Here is a 20,173-nt window from a genome sequence, read left to right on the forward strand (position 1 = left end):
GACACAACGGTCGTACATGATAGTGGCAGAAGTAGGAAGAGGGAGGGTGGACACAACGGTCGTACATGATAGTGGCAGAAGTAGGAAGAGGGAGGGTGGACACAACGGTCGTACATGATAGTGGCAGAAGTAGGAAGAGGGAGGGTGGACACAGCGGTCGTACATGATAGTGGCAGAAGGGAAGAGGGAGGGTGGACACAACGGTCTTTTCGGCGCTCTCGATTAACTAAGAAAAGGGTCTAGATGTGCGGTGTTGTATCCGTCATTTATTTATGGGGAAAGTTAGCAAAAAATTAAGGACTTAATTTTAATAATAGGAATGAGAATCGAGTAACGATTTCTGTCCCTTTATTGTGTGGCTAGTCCAATTGTATATTGATTAATAACAGATGACACACTTATATACTGACCACTATTTAAAAAATTTAAGAAACAAGAGTTACTTTCAGTTGAAAGATCATTTATTCTCATTAAAAACAATATAAACTGTCACTTACATGAGAGCAATATTTATAAATAATAATCTATGAATCTTTAAAATTAAAATCCCTTTTATTTGCTTAATATTGCACCTTTAATTGATCCTCTAACTAAACTCAAATTTAAATAATTTGGTAAAGTAATATTCCTTACTTCTGGGATTAATTATACAATCTGAATTTGTAACCAAAATTTGTAAACGACATCTCAAGTCAATATCCTTATATATATAGCAGGTTATCAACTGTAAAGTAGACTCTGTAGATGTAGCCACAACCTGAGAGTCGAACAAGACTCAGTTGGTAAGAGCGCTCGTACGGAACCCTAGAGGCGCGGGTTTGAGTCCCACATCGTTCATAAATTTTGGTTTGAAAATTTTATTTGTATTAACTCAAATTATACCAAAGCTTATGGTCAATGTAGGTAGATTAGGTATTCGAACGTCCAGATCACGTCATCAAATCTATTTGACCGAAGTAATAAGGGAAATTTCTAACAAAACAATGAAAAGAAGCATTATATGAATATCCAGTCGACATTCTGTGCAAAGGAACCTCCCACTATAGTGGTTGGACTATATTAAACCTAATAGCGTTCGTTTTAATAGTTATACTTTTTTATCTATACTAAGGCCGACTAGACGAGAATAAGCATAAATACAGCTTATTCGGACTCTTCCGACGTATCATCTTTATTTAAAACACACGACAGCGATTATAAAGGGGAATCCATAATTAAATCAAATAAAAATGTTTTCAACCCCTGAAACTTTGGTTACATTCTATGTCTCGTGTCGTTGGCCTTACTATAAATAATTTAATAATAACAACATTCAGAAGCAGCGTTTAAGTTCAGTGCGCTCTAAGCCCCACCGTTGTACAGCTTCATCCACGGCTTTGCGTAGGCGTGTACATTGCCTTTATGCGGTTTTATTTTAGGTTTGAGTGCTGGTCTCCTGTCAGCCAGATTTGGTTTTTGTTTTAGTGACAGTTAGCCCCAATTTCACCATTGAAGTACAGCGCGATTAGAACACTTTGAACTAAGCATACATACATTTGTTCATACTTATCGATTACAGTTTTGAGAGGTTTTTGATACATTCTATTGCTTATGACATGTTATAGTTATTTATGCAACTGTTGTGTAATAAGGGGTATTAAAACACGAATGTGGGATGATACTATTATCACATCAGTCTTTTAATACCTAATTATCAACAGTTGCATACAAGACTATCTACACCCATAATATGAATCCTCTATAAAAGATTCTGAAACAGTTAGCTTACTGCTAACATTAAAAAAGCAAGTCCTAGTAACTATAATATCATCCAAAGGAGTGTTATTATGAAAACGGATGATATAATGTTGTACTGAATTTCATTACAACACTCATTTGGATGATGTAATGGTTATTAGGACATATGGTGTTTTAATGTTGGCAATAAGCTGTTTTAGAATCTTTAATAGAGGATTTAATGCATGGGTTTTCAACCCAACAAGCTCTGCGACAAAGGGTATTTGGTGATATTGCTTTGTGTTTAATCGTGATCAAGACTGGAATTTGAACTGGTTTACGTAAAAATGAGTTTTATTAAACTCAGTTTGAAGTGTCATTTGTGAAACCGGAGCTTAGATAAGTAATTTTATAAATTTTCAACTGCATTGGTGTATTATTTTGTCTAAAAAATGAGTTTTGTATTGAACTGCATGAGTTTATGTATATTATAACACTTTAACTAATTATAAGTATTATTTAACTTTTAGCAGTATGTCGGGATACTTGATATAAACTATTCAAATTAATATTGTACTTTTTTAACGATCTAATAAAAAATCCTTTGCCAAGGTTTTGTGTTTTACAACTGGGTTAGCTGTAATATTAATATCAGATATCTTTTCGCAAACGGATGCAATAACAGATTTATGGATGCGAATCGTTCGGAAAGAATGACCATCCGTCAAAAATAAATAACCGAGGTACCTGGTTACATTTGATGGATGTGAATGATGATGATGAAAATGCTTAGGTTTCATGAACTGGTTTAATGCTTTGATATTGAATATGGCTCAGCTTTTTATTATTATAAATAATGGAGAGATAAAAGACGGCGTCAAGGAGGCGGGCTCCAAGACTTGTAACTGAATTAATTTTTAATTTCGGCTCTCATTAACTGTGAAATTGGGGTTTGATACTTTGTTATAACATCTTAAGTTGGAAGAACTAATAGAGAGCCTAAATGTTTTGAAAGCGTCTCAGAATGCCGCCTGAAAATCCTGTATAGTCATATACTACTCTTTTGTCCTATGTTTCCCCCCCCCTCCCTTTTAATTTTTTTCTTGCTGGCAAGTAATTGCCAAAGTCAAAATATCTTTATTCATTGAAATCATATTTGATCATTTTGAATCGTCAATTATTAGTTTTTTGGATACTGGCTACTTTGTAAATGCGGCAGGTCTTAACGACGAGCTGTTACTGTCACTGTTGACGCGGTGTTACTAGGACTTATTAGGACTAGCCAAATGGTCCCCTCCCCAAATAATAATAATAATGTGCTCGGTTCGAAAAACGAGCAACAATGAGGAACATGGCGGCTTGTATTGATTAGGACGTTTAGATGAGGGCGCTGTGGGCTTATAGGGAACGGAGATAGCGACATCTAGCGACCCGGCGATCAAAAGGAAGAGATGTACTCTCACGTTAATCACGCATGTTTTATTGTATTCTTAATAATTGTATTGTAAATTATATATATTTTATCAGTATTAATATATATTTAAGTATTTTAAATAAGCCTCATTTTAACCATAAAAGTATTGGACTTAATATACTAACAATAACTTTTCACTATTTCTGCCAACTTATAGGCACCATCTTGATGCTTGGACCTCGAGTGATTCTCAAGGAGTATGTCTTGTACGACAAACCAATAAAATGAACATAATCACCAGTTGATCCAGAAACTGGTTCTCAAAGACCCTACATCTTCTTACGGCCGAACTATAATATGGATTGCCTTAACCTGACTCAGTCTCAGGAGGCCTCATAAACGCTAAATTTACCTTTTATATTTAAAGCTCAACGCTTTTGTAATTCTTTCAGTCTTAGATTTATTTGTATAGATAGAGCCTCTTTCTGTTAGGCAAGACAGGAGAACAGGCCAGGTTTATTACTTTAGTATGCTACGACTAGCTACGTGTTACACTCGCAATACGTATGTCACTTTGTGTTAGTGTCCGTGTGTTGCTAGCAGCAAAAGGCTCGATCTCGATCTACACATGCCAAACTCAATTATAAACAACTCCGAGCATATTAAAAATAAAATATTTTTACAGTAGGGTAATTGTTGTTCATTCGTCTTATTATAAGTTATTACTTATTGTGTCCACAGCTTAAACTCAACAGCGGGGGGTGTCACCGGCACTCCGGTCACCGTCACCGGTCGTAATAGAGAGTTTCCCAACCCGATAGTGTTCCCGCGCAATGTTCCCTCGAGGTCTACGTTTCACTCGGGTAAGTGGCGCCTTACTTTTGTTTTGTGCTACACTACAATAATTTGATCTTGATAATGATCCTAAGAATGTGAGTTGACTTCGAATGACTGTATGTATCAAAAGTATGTATTAGCACATAAAATGCAATTGTTATTAAATGAAAAATTAAGATGAAAAAATGATAGCATTTAGGTTTTTGTTAATAACGCAATTATCTATTATATGTTTATAGTTATCATTGAATGCCGAAACTATGTCGCCGGGCGGTAGTAACTCAATGGGCGCACCACTGCCAAAGATAGTGTAATCAAATCGACTCAAATAGCAATGATTTTTTTTAGTAACAAATATTAATTAAAAAGTTTGAATAAAGTATGGCTTCATCCAGACCCTTAAAAGAATAAATCCGCGTTGGAAAACAATTTTTAAGTTATTTTTTCAAAACAATTTTTGAAGTAAAAAATTATTATTCATTTTTAAACAAACACGATATAATATTATGTCATTATAAAGCTTAGTAGATATTTCATTGACTGTGTATGTAATAGGTCAAACCCGTTCTCGCGGAGGCAATGCGGGAGGTGCGTACGGGGATGGTGGGTCACCCCATCAGGCGCGACCTTCGTTCTTCTCAAAATTATCGTCGAGATTCTCCAAGCGGTATGTCACATTAACATTTTGAATCACAATCATTAATTTACATCTAATACGACGCTAATTGCACACTTTACTCTAGTCGCAGTTTCATACTAATCTATTATGAAATGTATATTATGCTGTTATACACGAGTATCAAATAGACGAACTGCAATTCATTTAGAAAAAAAATTAACAATACATGATTTGTATAAAGATATGGACACACCGAGCCCGCAAAAAGAACACAGATTTTCTTCATTTGACTAATGCTAATAATTTCTTCTTATTTTCCTACTATATACCACGTTGTCGGTCTTTTAGCAGTGTTAAAATACGATTAAAGCATAATTTAGGTGTGTGTTCATACTCTTTATGGAATCGACTATTGCTTTTTACACGTAGATTGTTTTGAGTGTGCCATTTCAAATATTTTAGTTTTAATCATCAATAAAATATAATAAAATAAATAATTTTAACTTGTCTCTATTAAGAGTCATTAGCACATGTTAGAAATAGAAAATGATTATAGTCAAAGCGATCTACAGAGCTTCTATATACACACAAATAACGCATGATGTCGCGGCGTTTCATTTGTGGTCTCATTTTAGATTTTCAAGTTATTTACTCAAACTAGTCAAGACAATAACATTTTGTGACTATATACTTTACTATTCGTAATGCTTAACGGGTACTATTATTTTGTATTTTAACGAGAGGATTTAGTTCTTCATTAAATAAAAAAAAAATTGTATAAGAGTAGTTAGTTAAATATAAAATGACATTTTGAATTTTGATGCTATATTGAACAGTGCATTCTAAATGAAATGGAGATGAATGATTTGTAAACATATTATATTTCATTTAATCTTCTACAAGGATTAATCAGTTTAGTGACGTCTAGGCCTGATATCAATAAAAATCATACTTTTTATTACTTCGATGTTGTTCGTTTTCCTTTGAATAAAAAAATAAATAAAAGAGTATTTTAATTTCCATTAAAATTATTCCTGTAGTAAGATTCCTAATATCCTAATTACTATGCCGATGGAGTAGAAAAGATAAATTTAAATTACAGTTTTAACTTTTTGTTATAATTAAGTAACTTGTTATTTTTTTAAAGTGAAAACCACTCTTCATCAGTTCTGTAATTAATTATTTATGAATTGAGAGTTGAACAAGACATACAAGATTTATCAACGTTACGTCACTCGAACGTTAGCTCAGTGGAAAGAGCGCTCGCACGGAACGGGAGAGGTCATTGGTTCGAGTCCCACGTCGTTCATAAATTTTGTTTTCAAATAATTTTGTAACGAATTTGTGTGGTACTGCCTTTTAAATTTTAACTTCAATAATCAAAATGTCATTTTTTTATCGTAACGTCATTCAGTTGCCGTTTGTCGGTGTTTAAAAAAGCTTCAGCAATTTATCGCACAAAATTCTTTGAAAAATATAAAAAAATCTTTGATCAATATATTTTATGTTATAACAATTAGTACGTATTTGCAACGTCCGACGGGGTTCTGTGTTTATTTAAAAAAGGGTTGTGGACATAGACTCGTGGTGACGTAAGGACACTTCGAGAGCTCTTTTGTTCTTTTTTTCGTTTCTATTGCAAAATGGCGCTCGAATTTAGTTCTCTACGTCTGTAAATATTTATTAAAATTAACACACTTTATGTCTGTCGCTCACCCGAATATAATTAACCATTTTGTCCACCTATCAACTTGTTTGTGTTTTTTTATAATTTAATTAAAATTTAAATATATTTTTGCACAAATTGTCTCCCTCTAAGTATTCCGAGCTCCGTTCATTTTGTTTTATTTTCTACATATTACATGGTCTCGCGTCAATGTTGGGGATGCACGATGCTACCTGTCTCCCTTTAACGCACCGAAATATATCAATATCGATAGACGTGACTATCGTGGTGTATCGTGGTGTATCGTGACGTTACTTCTACGCCTACTACTACTACTACTACTACTACTACTACTCATCGCCTTCACTAGTAGTATAAGCAGAGCATGCTATTCCCGTATAGAAAGCGCTGTTTATTTTTATTTGCCGACACGCTAAGGCATTTTAGATCTGATGCTTTGGTTGTGTAGTGCTTGCTGTAGTGACATAGTAAGTATCGATATAACGATGGTCTACGGATAGATTATTAATCCCACGAAGCCTACCGTGCATCCCCCGTTATGCGGCGATCATTTTTTATCCTAACCGTTCGCTTATACTAACATCTGTCGGTTATGGTCGTTCCCAACCTTTTAGTCCCCTTTTTTTTAAAGGCATTCCTGTCCTTACCTTTTATCTGTCGTATGACTTACATCTCACTAGAGATGATCAGTATGTCTCTAGCGTATAATAATTCTAAATATAGTGACGGTCGGCGATAGATGTCTACATATCCTAAGTCTTTGTTTTATTGGGAACAACCATTAGTCGCTTTCTAGTCTATCCACAACCCTTTAACAAGTCGCAACGTGATCCTAGGAGGGAGTGTTAATAGTATTGTGCATCTTGAATATGATCGGCGCGAGATTCGCCAGTTTGGCGTGATAATGTCAGTGATTGGTGAGCCGGAAACGAAGGGGGGGGCGATTCGGCGTACTTTTGGTCGTTTCGCTTACCCATTCCGTTCTACGCAGGTTGAATCAGAACCCGTGAGAAGCAGTAAGATCGCCCGGCAAGACTCTATAGTTCAATTAAGGCTGCACGCGTTGAAAGAAACGCAATCGTTGTAACGACTCAGGTTGGTTGCGTGAGACGCACCCCGGGAACCGACGCTCTTGATTGGCTTTGCGACGGCCATTTGATTGAACCGTACGAGAACTTTATACGTGCAAAAGTTGTTATATATAATTTATAAACATATGTTAAAAAAAGCTCGGCGTATATGTGTCCTCGTATTGTAATGATTCGAATAACATCTAATTGAAATTATCACATTTAAAAAAGAAGTAACTCTAATCCGTTTTTTATGTATTCATTTTTGTGGGTTCACCTAAGATTTAATATCCTTATTAACTGTGTGAAGTTCAATTATTTATTTTCGCTTCCGTGAACTCATTTCTAAACACTTGTGAATAAGACCAGTGAACCCACAGCCTTATGAAAAGCACATACGCCGAGCGCTAGCTATTTTATTATTAAGTCTAAATGTATTTATAAGAGAAAGTTAATTTTTATATTAAAATAGTGGTCCCGTAAGAGTGTGTGTGCGTGGGTTTGTAGTTATAAAATAGCGACGACATTTCTGGCTGCGTGTTGTATTATTGGGAAATAATAAATGTTTAATAACGAATAATATAACATTTCTCGCCAGTAACAGTAGATGTAAGATAATAATGATGCTCTTACAAATTATTAAACACAATTAGATTCTTAATATATGTACACAACTTATAAATGTCATAACTTTTAACCGAGTCTTTATTATTTAATCAACGGTTAAATAATTACAATAGTCTTGGTACATAAACAAAGTCAACATTATAACATCAATGGTGGAGCGCATTGTGTCGCTTTCCTTACAGAAGCCACTTTACCTGATCTACTCGTCACATTTTTGTAAATGCGATGCTGTTGGTTTCAAGATTTTGTATTTTAAATGGCGAAAGTGAAAAGATAGAGGAATGTTAATTATTTAAAATTTCATTTACTTACAACTTCTCCTTCGTGATCTCGTATTCCTAATCCTAAATAGGACAGTATTCGAAATTATTCAGTGTCATTATAACACGCGTTGCTACGATGCTGATTTTTAAACAGATGTTATAAATTTTTATAATTTTTAATTTTAAATAATATAATGTGCAGCCGAAAGCTAGTCCCGTCGCGTTGTGCATTTCATCCTTAGCTACGTAATTTAACTTTTTTTATGTAAACTACATTCCAGATATTTTTCACGACACATGCACAAATCAGTTTGTACTTTATTTGTTAGTTTTTAGGAGTTATTTTTTCAAAATATTGGGTGCGTGATATATCAGTCTTATTGCAAAGATTCTTCTGCATAATAAAGTTGTTTTAATAACTACGTTTTGCAAATTAATTGCACTTTCAAATAAAATAATTATAGTTACAAATGAGTTATAAAAGTTGCAATGAAGCATTGACTTGTCATTTCGGCATTTACCCTGCCCACTAAGTAATTAGGTACTGAGTAATGTTCATGTCTCTCATGTACTATAATATTTACTAATTATCAAACTTAAAACAGTGATCTTTTTTATTTTATTTAAATTTAAAGTAGCTATACTACGTATTAACAAGAAATCAATTTGGAATAAGACTGATTTCATCTGCCAAACATTTACGAAGTGTCAAAAGCCTTATGTTATCAAAACATGAGAGATTGGTGACAGTTTTGTATGGAACAATACCTCTGACATTTATTAAATTATTATTGTCAGTCAGATTTTATGCGTATGTGTTAATGTGTTGTTCTTGTTTGATTGTCCAAATACTGTATTAGTTGCAAGTGAGATAGTTGTATGTTTTAACTTGTAGCGTATATGATGCGGCCCCGGCATTGCTACAAATACTCATTAGACGCGTGAGAATATAAAATAATAAGCAGATGTGACACTTTAATTGCTTACTTCATGATTTGGTGCCTACTAGTTTAACCTCTAACAGTCAGTCAGAACTATCTGGTAAGACCCCTTGTGTTGTTGAATATAATTGAGACAGATATAAAAATTTGCTTCAAGGGGCCTACTCGAAATTTCAATTCAATATTTAGGTACTTATTTAATAACTTTACAAAGAATATCAGGAAACGATTAGAAATTGTTGCACATTGAAGTACTTGTTATATTTGTATATGTTGAGTTGGATGCATGCGAAGGCCCAAATGAGACAAGCAATTTGGAGTCGTAGGCAATTTATCATTAGTCCGAAGTGACATGTCTGTTCGTGTTATTTGTTATTCTTATGATACATGTTACCGACCGCGAATTATATAGTCAACTTCCCGGCGTGTATCTTCGCATTCAATGAGACCGTTCAAGATTCGTGCCGAGGCATTACTAACTCTATACAGGTTGTCCCAAAGTTATGGTACATGAAGGGAAAGTACCTTAAATATCGAAGATAGGCTATTTTACTGAAAGAAGACTTTATGTTATTTTTAAAAGTTAGTACTTCTGCATTCAAAGATTTTCTATAAATGATTGGTACGAATGGACCAATTAGATGGCCGGCCAGATCCCCGGACCTTACACCATTACATTTATTCTTTTGGGGATACGTGAAAGATATGCTATACAAAAAGCGATACGAGAACGTGGGTGAGTTACAAACAGAATTGTGCCATATCATATCGAGTATTCACCATAAAAATTGTAAGAAAATCAACAGGCAGCGGACTCATTAAAAGGCATAAAAAGGCATAAAATTTTATTGACTGCTTTCTTTTAAAATACTATGTTACTTAAGAAGAGTTATTAGTTCTTGGCCATTCTTTCGATTGGCACCATAAGAGTAGGGGTGTTTTTTTTTCACATTTAAGTCGTTTCGATTCCCAGACGAGGCAAGTAATTTTTAGAAAATCTTTGAATGCAGAATTACTAACTTTTAAAAATAACATAAAGTCTTCTTTCAGTAAAATAGCCTATCTTCGATATTTAAGGTACTTTCCCTTCATGTCCCTACCTATATATATTATACATAACTTTGGGACATCCTATATAATTATACTAAATAAATATTTAATTAAACTGGTTTGTATTACGTATACTAGCCAAATTTTTAGTATATAGATGAATATTTTCAAATTGATCGATGAGATCTTAGATTAAATTATACAAAATGTATTTTTTTTTCTAAGTACATACAATTATGACGCACGCAATTACGTGTGTATATTAATTCTATCCTGTTTAAATGGGTTATCGTTTTCTATAATAATAAATAAATGTAAGAAAAGTATTGTGATGTATATAATTATGAGGGTATTATTTCTAGCGGAAATATATCAATTTTTTTTGTGATCGAAAATGATGGATTAGTTTCTACTTGCCTGTGTCGTGAATGCCGTCTCTGAAAGTTTTGAACCGACGTATTTCTATTTAAGACAACTATACCTGAACTGTACCTGTCTTCCGCTGACAATTAGTATAGTTCAAATAATATAAATTAAAAATTATTCAAGCAAGGTCACAAGCATTTCAAGATTTTTTCATAAAAGAAAGTACGGAGAAGCACTTTTTAGCATTAATTGATAGTTTATCTTGACATGGTTATAGGTGTACTTGTCTTTGTCTCTTGTGGCCGCTATCATTAGTTACAACACCACAGGTGTTTTTTTCTTTTAAATTTTCTTTTTTCGGCATTCTTGAAACAGACGTGTAGATGTAGAAACTTCGTTACGTTTTTGTGGAGTATTTTTTTATGATCGTCAAAATTAGGTGCTTTCGGTTTATATACTCTCTAATTCGATTTGTTTTCGCACCTATCCCGTGTTTTATGGGTTTTTTAATACGGTTTAACAGTGTTTTTCAACATGTTACGTGAAAAGGTTAAGAATTCAGGGGTCACAATAAAATATAGTGTATACTAAACACATACATCACACAAATATTAAATGCAAATGATGTAAAATGGATGATAAAATGACAAAAATAAGAAATATTAAATATTACTGTCAAACTCTGCGTAAACCACCGTTACTATGGCTGAGTTGCATCTTATTAGCTGATATAGTTATAGTCTAATTTAATGTGTTGCACCGTCATATTCCTTGGAATAGTTAAAGTTATAGTTAATTTAAAACTTTTGATAGGTCGCTATTTAACATTAATAATAGCTTTAACCGATGAAGATTGGACGGTTACGGTTTACACTTAAAGTTATGACGTCATCTAAACATTATCAAATGGTGCAAGATATTTTTGCGTAACTGATACTTTAACGTGCTTGTTATTGCAAAAGTTAGTTGATGCAACCCAGCCTTACTGTCAAAATGCGTCCCAATTCGTACGCTTTCGAATACTATATCTGTTAGTTACCCTTTTATGTGTAATATCATTTATTCAATTCTGTTCTTGCGATTTATTTTTTATAATCACTGAAGGGTGATTGTGTACATGCAAATAATGTGCCTTTTGAGTAGTGTTGAAAAACACTGCATGGGTTAGTGATTAAATGAAAAATTATTTCTTTTGTTTATTATATTATAAAATTAATATTTTTATTCTTTTGATGAGTTACTATCTAGAGTCGAGAAAGTGAGATAAAACAATCTATTGTTTTACTCCGTCCACATAGCAATAAAGAGATGAATATTTTTAGGATACGCAGTTTGAATTTAGTAACCTGGACGTATTTATTATAAAACAAATTTCGTAAACCTGTTTAATTTATATCCTAAAATAAGTTTATAGTAGTAAATATCTTACGGGCCCTGATCACAAATGAAAAAGACGATGAAGCGCGGAGTGCACATTTTGGCTTCAATATGTGAACAACTTCAATCCAGGACAAATTAGCAATGTTCACGGCATAATTGAATGTTGATCAAAAAATGTTGTTAACGCTTAGTTCGTTCGTCGCCCAAGGACGCGAAGTTTATATAAAAACTCGATCGATAACGTTTTATAATGCAATTATATAAATAAATTAATAGGTTTACCATATTCTATTAATAAAGTAATCATTGGTTACGCAATAATAATTTGCATGTGTTTGAAATACATTACGGCATTACTTCGCTCGTTTTTCAAGTGTCAATGTAGTGTGATTTTATAAGTAGTTTCGCTTGAAATCATTGCGATATAATTGTGTGACGGATGTGGTGATATAGTCGTGTTTTTTTTTTAATAATAGCGGGTAGATAGATATTATTCGACTTTTTGACATTTTTCATCTACTATTAATGGAAATAGGTGAAATATTTTGACCTGAAATCCTCAACAAGTCGGACAAATTACAAACTATCTTATCAACATAATATAGTTTCCTGTAAGAGACACAAAACCTGTAAAGTATTTACCGAATTAATAAAAAACTGTTGATTAAGATGTAAGTGAATCTGTTTCACTAACTGCTGATTAAGATGTTTGCGAAACTGACTAATGTTACACTTTTTTTACTCTATAATAATGTATCAGGTGTTGAAGAAAACATGTCAGGTCAAGGTCGAAACTACGTATTATTTTGTTCCGTCAAAAGTCTCATAAAAAGAGGATTATTAAGACCCGGACCCTTCAATAATGTGCGAACCTAAAGCGCATATAGACTGCGCGCCATAAAGACTCTCGATTTAGCTTACATATATTAGCGACCACGGTGAATGACACCGCCCGAGATAAGTTCTGAGCTCTAATCAATTCGGAAAATAATCATTATTTATGTAACCCGATGTTCACCTGTTTAAAGTTTTTTTTAAATCTAATTACGAGAAAGACCTTCACGTAATTAAAGTGGTAAGGTCTGTGCATTAGTGATTTTTGAAATACCCAAAGTTATGGCATTTGTAGACATAAGATGTTAACTTGTGTTGCCATTAATGATATAATAAACACACACGTGGTCGCTTACTAAAGTAAACTTAAACTACTAGACTTAAAAGAATGGTCATGGTCGGTCACAGGGCTATGCTCGGAGTATTCCTGCGAGATCGAATCAGAAATGAGGAGAACAGAAATGGAAATCTTTTCTGTCTATATAGATAGAGCCTCTTGCCGAACAACCGATGAAAACAGGCCAGGTTTATTAGTTTAGTGTACGTGACAAGCTACGTCTTACACTCGCGATTTGTATATCACTTTGTGTAAGTAGTGCATTGCTCAAAATAGATGTAAACTGTCAATCTAAATTTTTCGACGTTTTTACAGCTGTCACAGTTTATCTAGACGTAGATATAAATGATCGAAGATAATTATAAATATTGTACAAATTGTTGCAAATATGCTAGTTTCGACCTATATCTGACTGAGTATGTCGTATCTCTGAGATATTTATAATCTTTCAGGGCTTAATTGGTTTGTAATTGAGACTGTAAGTAAATGACGCTATAATGTTAATGTCACACCATAATTATTGTATTGTCTAATTATAAATAATATTTTTTTTTGGATTATATACTCCAGAGTTTTATTTTGCCGGCTGTGACTCCCGTTTGTATGAAATACTTAGACCGAGAGCGAACCAAATGTCTCCCTTCTTTATCACTCACCTTCTTCGAGTTGATGACTCATGCTCTCATTATGAAAGACATTCGTGAGCTTTGTTCGCCGTCGATTGTTGTATTTGAACAAACTGTGCGGAATCCTAACCCAGCCCTCAACCTTAACATGATCCCAATATCTGTACTTGTCACTATCCGATCACCATGGGATGACGGGACATAAACACAGAGGTGCCCGGAATAAAGAAAACATTGAGCAGATTATACTTAGCTTAAGGTAAGACTGCCCAATACAAAAGCAAGTGCGCGTTTTATCACACTCAGCTAAGTTTAAGTACACTCTATAAATGTCAGCATAAGAGTTGGAGGTACTTTTGTCCATTGAGAGTGGCAGTCTATTTATTGACCTGTGTAAAGACATCCACGATTTATAAATCGCTTCCTTATTGGTGCGATTGTCACTTTTGGCAGGGGTCAACAACTTAATAAAACAACAATTAAATAATAATATATATATAATATATAATATAATATATAATATAATATATAATATAATATATAATAATATATAATAAAACAACTTAAAAAACAAAAATAAAATTAATTATGTAATCTACTAATAGTAGGACGTTTACCACACATCGAAGAATGGAGGTTCGCGATAATGCATACGCTATTATTTATTTATTTGGGTACACTTACAGCAATGCACGTCGAACATTGAAAATATAATGCTTTAACTTGGCCATTTTATACATACTTATTAGAAGCTTACCTTACACACAGCATTCTCATATATAGACAATAAGGCCGGCAACGCTCCTGTGATTCCTCTGGTGTTGCAAGAGATTGTGGGCGGCGGTGATCACTTAACAGGTGACCCGTACGCTCGTTTGTCCTCCTATTCAATAAAAAAAAGACAATTTTTTTTACATTTCTATGAGATCTTGAACTTAAGTAGGTATCTAAATTTATACTAATATATATAAAAAAATAATAAATGAAAGTATTAGAACTTTACACAATAAAGAACAGGAGCATTATGTTATTGGATGATGTGAACAAAACTAATAAGCTTCTTTTTGTATAGCATTTGAGAGTCACCAAATATATCTCTGTTATGATCGTGGTGAAACTCAAATTTTTCGATTTGTGGTTAGATATCCCGCTATTGGCCACAACCTCGATCATTTCGCTCGATAGAGAAAACCTTAAAACTTGACTTATCGCTTTTATAATTGTCTGCCTCTAGCTTGTCAGTGCTGGGTGACACGGGCGGCCGCCAGAAACCGCGTATATTTTCCTCCCTGGACATACAACGGAGGTACAACTCGATACTGTGTTGAATTCCTAACAGTGTGCTCTTAACGTGTTCTAACATCGTGTGGGGAGTTTGTTCATGTTTTATCTTAAATATGGGGAATATTGGTTTGCTGTTCAATTTTTAGTTTAAATCCGAGATGAAAATCTCCCCATTACCCATGGCTGTTATGATGCAGGATTGGTTACTCCGCCAATTTTAATTGTAAATATACCACGTTTATGTGAGAAACTCATGAAAGTATTTTGTTTAGAATCGATGACTAATAGATTAATATTTTTTGTCTGGCGTGATTTCTGATATTTACAATAACATTTTATTAATTTATATTTTTATAAGGTAAGCCTGTTTTCTGTCTCAAAAGTTGCTGCTGATATTTTGCTATAAGGTTTATGCTTTGAGTGATGAATACTTGTTAATTTACAAGTACTTGTACAGTATTTCTCTAACATTCTTAATAACGAATACGTTCGATTATGTGAAAATTTGTTCGCACATAAGGCTGTCAGGGGTGCTGGGATGCTATTCACGTAACCGAGATGCGAGTCAACGTCATTTGAACGACAAGCTGGCTGGAAGTTACCGACACTGACAAAACTAAATTATTAAAAATGAGTGTAATAATTATATAAAATAAAATATTTATACTATGATTTAAAGGGTTATCTATGCTATGTACAATAAATTATGTATTTTATAGTACACTCAACCAAACGTCAAAATTTTCCAGAACAGTTGACGTTCGATCTTGTTACTAGAATATGCATCATACTATTTCCCTAAATCGGAACGGAACTTCATTACAATCGCAACTGAACCGTCAATTTGTGTTACGAGAATACAAAATTTTACTTTTTGACATAAGATGAATAGAATCAAAACGGATTCTAATCTCGTTTTGTTACGTGAAAAGGGCCTACTGTTACATTTAAGCACTTACAGATATTTTACGTAGTCGCTCGCAAATCAATATTTACGTAACATCATTGCAATAGCAAATGCATCTTTACAAAGTACTTTCAGAAAAAACTGGTATATTTCAAGGTGCTTTACATTTTAATTCATAAGTTTTATGAATGCCAGCTGCAAATGGCCCCACACTTCGTGTTTTTTTTTATAATATTTACCGTTTGAAATAACTCCTGTGCATTTTCTGTATTCCAGCCGATTTTATTTTGTGCACATTAAAATGATATATAATTGATTATTATGTGTTAAGTCTACCTCGATTCCATTCTCACTGTTATGGGATGCGGATAACTTCTTAAGTCAAGTTATCAAATCACCATCACTTATTTCCTTAAACATATAATTACACCACCTTTAAGTACAAAATTATTACCTTCATCATTGAATACCGAAGTGGTACCAAGAGTACAAATTGATAATGAGAAGATTTTTTAGGGCCACAAGAATTATATTGTCTCACCAATCACCGGGACACCACGGTCGCGCAACCAGTCGCCGCTACCAACAAAATGTAAACAGCTCTAAAGAGAGTTACACATCTGGTGTCCGTTTGGTTGCGCAACTAACTTAGTGGCAGGAGCAGCTCGGGCGCGTCATGACAGTGGCGTCTGTATCGTGTCTAGCTCGGTAGCTTACGCAACCAGTCGCGCCACCGTGGTGTCCCGCTGGAATATAGCCCTTAGACGTTACAATATTACCATTGAGTGAATTGCCACATGTGACATGGGGGACATAATTTGGGAACTGAGGCTGTTCTTTAGTATGAAAAATAAAGATTAAATAAATAATATATTGAAATACGTAGTCGGCTGGATTACGGCATAATCTAATATCAATGTTAGCCTGGTTTAGTGTCTTTGTAATACTTTAACAATATTCTGCAGTTTTAACAACAATTATGAATGTGCATCATCTGAATATTTCAGTTATTTCGTTAAAAAAAAATATTTTGTTTTATTTACTATTCAGTATGCATGGGCATGCTTTGATATTGAATTGCGATTTTATGAACCGCGATTAATTACGGACCTAATAAGCGAGTAAACTTTATAAAAAGACTTTCAATGCAGCATGATATCGAAGAATGGGAGGTAATGCATTGAAAGAGTATTTTTTTTCTTTTGTTATCTTTTTTTCCCAATACAGCGATGATCTACAGTGACGATATTAAATAAACGTACAAGCGCAGTTAGGTAACTGCGCTCATAAATAAAAGTATGTAATAATTAGAGTAAATAAAAGTTGTAAATTTCAATCAAACAAATTGCACATTTTAAACTACGCCTAATGTAGACGTCAACGTGCAGCTACTATATTACTTGCAGGTTGTTCCCTGTTTAAGGTAAATTATTTTGCTTACGTTAATTATATGTTTTTTTTACTATCATTTATGATTACGGTTAAGAAGCACTACCCGTGAGTTCATTTAATGTCACCATTGTGCTGTATAGCGTTTTCTACATAATTTTTTAAATTGAAAAGTAAAAATGAAAATAAGTGAACAAATTTCCTTATCACTGAAACCAATAAATGTATTTCCTTTTATACCTTGCAAAAATATCATACCTATTAGTAATATTCTTCATCTTGATTAATTATGAGTTCTTTTAAATCAAATGTGCTTTAAAAAAATCCGATAAAAAATTGTTTGCAACACCCGACAAAACATTCCTTGTAATATCCCGGACAGTAAAACACTGAGACGCATTTATAAATAACAACAAATAAATATTATAAACATCGATACCTACTTATATTGAGATATCAAAATATTTCATCAATTATCATTCTACACTTCAGTGAAACTCCTAGTTAATAAGCGCTAAGTAAAGTTAATCCAAATTTAAAACTCTCCGTCTTTATCTAACCTTGGTCACCACTCACTACACAATAACATGATAAGGAGACGCAATTTTAAACTTGGAGTAAATTTACCACGTTTATTAATAGGTCAGTGTGTGTAGGATGTATACCAAAGTGCAACGAGCCTAAAAGAAATGATTGACAATGAATCAAGAATAAATATTTTCATTTGTACTATACACATGAATCCATATTCAATATTTATAATATTAAATAACTTAATAATACAATTATTAATAACTCGGCCTTACAAACAAACTTGTTACAAACTTGAGAATAAACCAACAATATACTAAATGTTGACTCTATCGCTGACAACACTGTCAATTCATTGATAATTCTGAATTTTTCCGAATATCAAGCAGCCTTGCGAATAATCACCGAATAAACCAATCATAAGCTATTTGTAAACCTTTTTCATTTTCTTGGTTTGTTCTCAAGTATAACTTTATACCAAGTTTATTTGTAAGGCCGATAGTGTATAAATCAAAATGTGGAATACCAATGTTTATTTTAATGCATGCTTTGATATTATGTGGCATGAATTTATGATGGATCGCTATTGTGTGTTAATTTATTTAAATAATTTATCGTGCAAAGAATTTTAAATCAAGCCATATTTTTACTTAGATAGAATTAGGTTATTTATTTAAGGTGATTTTTTTTAAATATTTATAAGGATTTAGACTTATTAATATTAAACATATAAAAGTAAATTTTATGAATATATAAATAAATAACAATTTGGGTTCTATAACGTAAAACACAAAATTCGGTTAAGAATTAACCCTGCATCAAAAAAATATCAAACCATATCTCGTCTTTCATTGGGTTAGTTATTCAGAAAAGCTTTTTATTTTTGCATTAGTAATACATGCTACAGATTTCGAAGTTGTTTTTTTTTTTTGTAAAACTACAAACAAATTGGAAAAATGCGATTCTAAGATCATTTATACGCCTAGATAGACGGTGACAGCTGTGAAAACGGCGAAAAAAAGAGGATGAAAATAAACTTATATTTTGAACAATGCACGTACACTAACACTAAGTGGCAAACAATTCACGAGTGTAAGACGTAGTTTGTCGCGCACACTAAAGTAATAAACCTCGCCTGTTTTCATCGGTTGTCTAGCAGTACGCGGCTCTATCTAGAGATATAAAATTACCTGACCTTCAGCTTTATCCCTTTGACTAATCTTTCCACATTTTGAGCCCAAAAAAGTCAATTTGCACGCTTGATATAAAATGGTCGACCTAATTGCACGCTCGTCCTAGCATACATTAGTATTATGTTTTTCTGTTTTTAGGCCTATGGACGGTCCAACTCCGAAGCATGCGGTAGGCGCTAGTCCGCAAACATTGCTTGGGTAATTATCCATCTCCATTAAAAGTCGGGTCCACATTTTAGAAAATTTGCATCCACGAATGTATTTAGAAATATACTTGAACATATGACTTTATCTACTATTTATTTTTGCTAATACTGAAGCCCATTTGAATTGTTCTTAAATTGGCTTAAAATTGAATACATTTTTGTAATCCCTGCGCTTTCAGAATGTTATGGAACTTTCAAAGGATTACAATAGCAATTTTAATGTGGATAAGCGTTAGCAGAAACGTTAAAAATTAAAAAAGAGTAAAAGTCCACATTGTAAATCCGTCGATTGCGCTTGGACACGAGCTTGCTTTGCCGACGCTACGCATTGTACCGCTAATGTCTCAGTTCGCAGCATTCATTCAGTTCGCGCACGGATTATTAATATATTATTATGTGGACGCGACATCACTAGATCCTGTACCGGTTTGTTTTTACCTTGTTATACGTCATATCTTAAGTGTTTTCAATTATTTTAGATGGATGTTTACATTATTGTCACCATTTTTACCTGAAATGTAGATTTTTTTTATTTATTTGACAATTCAATGAAATCCCAATTATAAGAGCTTAAAAATACGCTATAATATAACTTTTAATTCATCACCTCATAAGCTTGGGTTTTCATCTCATTAGCAGAGTCATGCTATACTAATGTTAACCAATTTTTTTTTTTCAATGTAGGGAAATATTATAAAATATTTTAAGGGGTTTCCTGGGAGATTTACAGTCTGCAGTCACGTATTTAAGCAAATATGTACTCGAAAAATAATGTGGTTAATTCTATAATTATATTAACTTATCATCTTTGCGAATATTTTCGAACACTTTGAGCAAATCCCTAAAACGTTCAATTATTGAAACTCCCTATTGCTTCAAGAAAAATTTTATTTAGT

The 20,173-nt window shown here is 33.3% G+C and overlaps 1 protein-coding gene across 10 annotated transcripts in view; it reads left to right on the forward strand.

The window, feature by feature from the left end:
- The window catches only part of LOC126972183 (serine/threonine-protein kinase MARK2-like), a 184,161-nt gene that overhangs the window by 161,670 nt on the left and 2,318 nt on the right, over nucleotides 1-20,173 (forward strand). For 7 of the 10 annotated variants that reach the window (XM_050818873.1, XM_050818841.1, XM_050818857.1 and 4 more), the window contains 4 exons: nucleotides 3,872-3,993; nucleotides 4,523-4,634; nucleotides 15,002-15,073; nucleotides 19,210-19,269. In XM_050818873.1, the coding sequence (XP_050674830.1) occupies nucleotides 3,872-3,993; nucleotides 4,523-4,634; nucleotides 15,002-15,073; nucleotides 19,210-19,269 (366 nt within the window). Of the gene's footprint in view, nucleotides 1-3,871; nucleotides 3,994-4,522; nucleotides 4,635-7,264; nucleotides 13,706-15,001; nucleotides 15,074-19,209; nucleotides 19,270-20,173 lie in introns of those variants that run through there. The other 3 variants (XM_050818865.1, XM_050818822.1, XM_050818832.1) reach the window with 3 other exon arrangements.

This window comes from Leptidea sinapis, chromosome 2, assembly GCF_905404315.1.
Source record: "Leptidea sinapis chromosome 2, ilLepSina1.1, whole genome shotgun sequence".
Lineage (NCBI taxonomy): Eukaryota > Metazoa > Arthropoda > Insecta > Lepidoptera > Pieridae > Leptidea > Leptidea sinapis.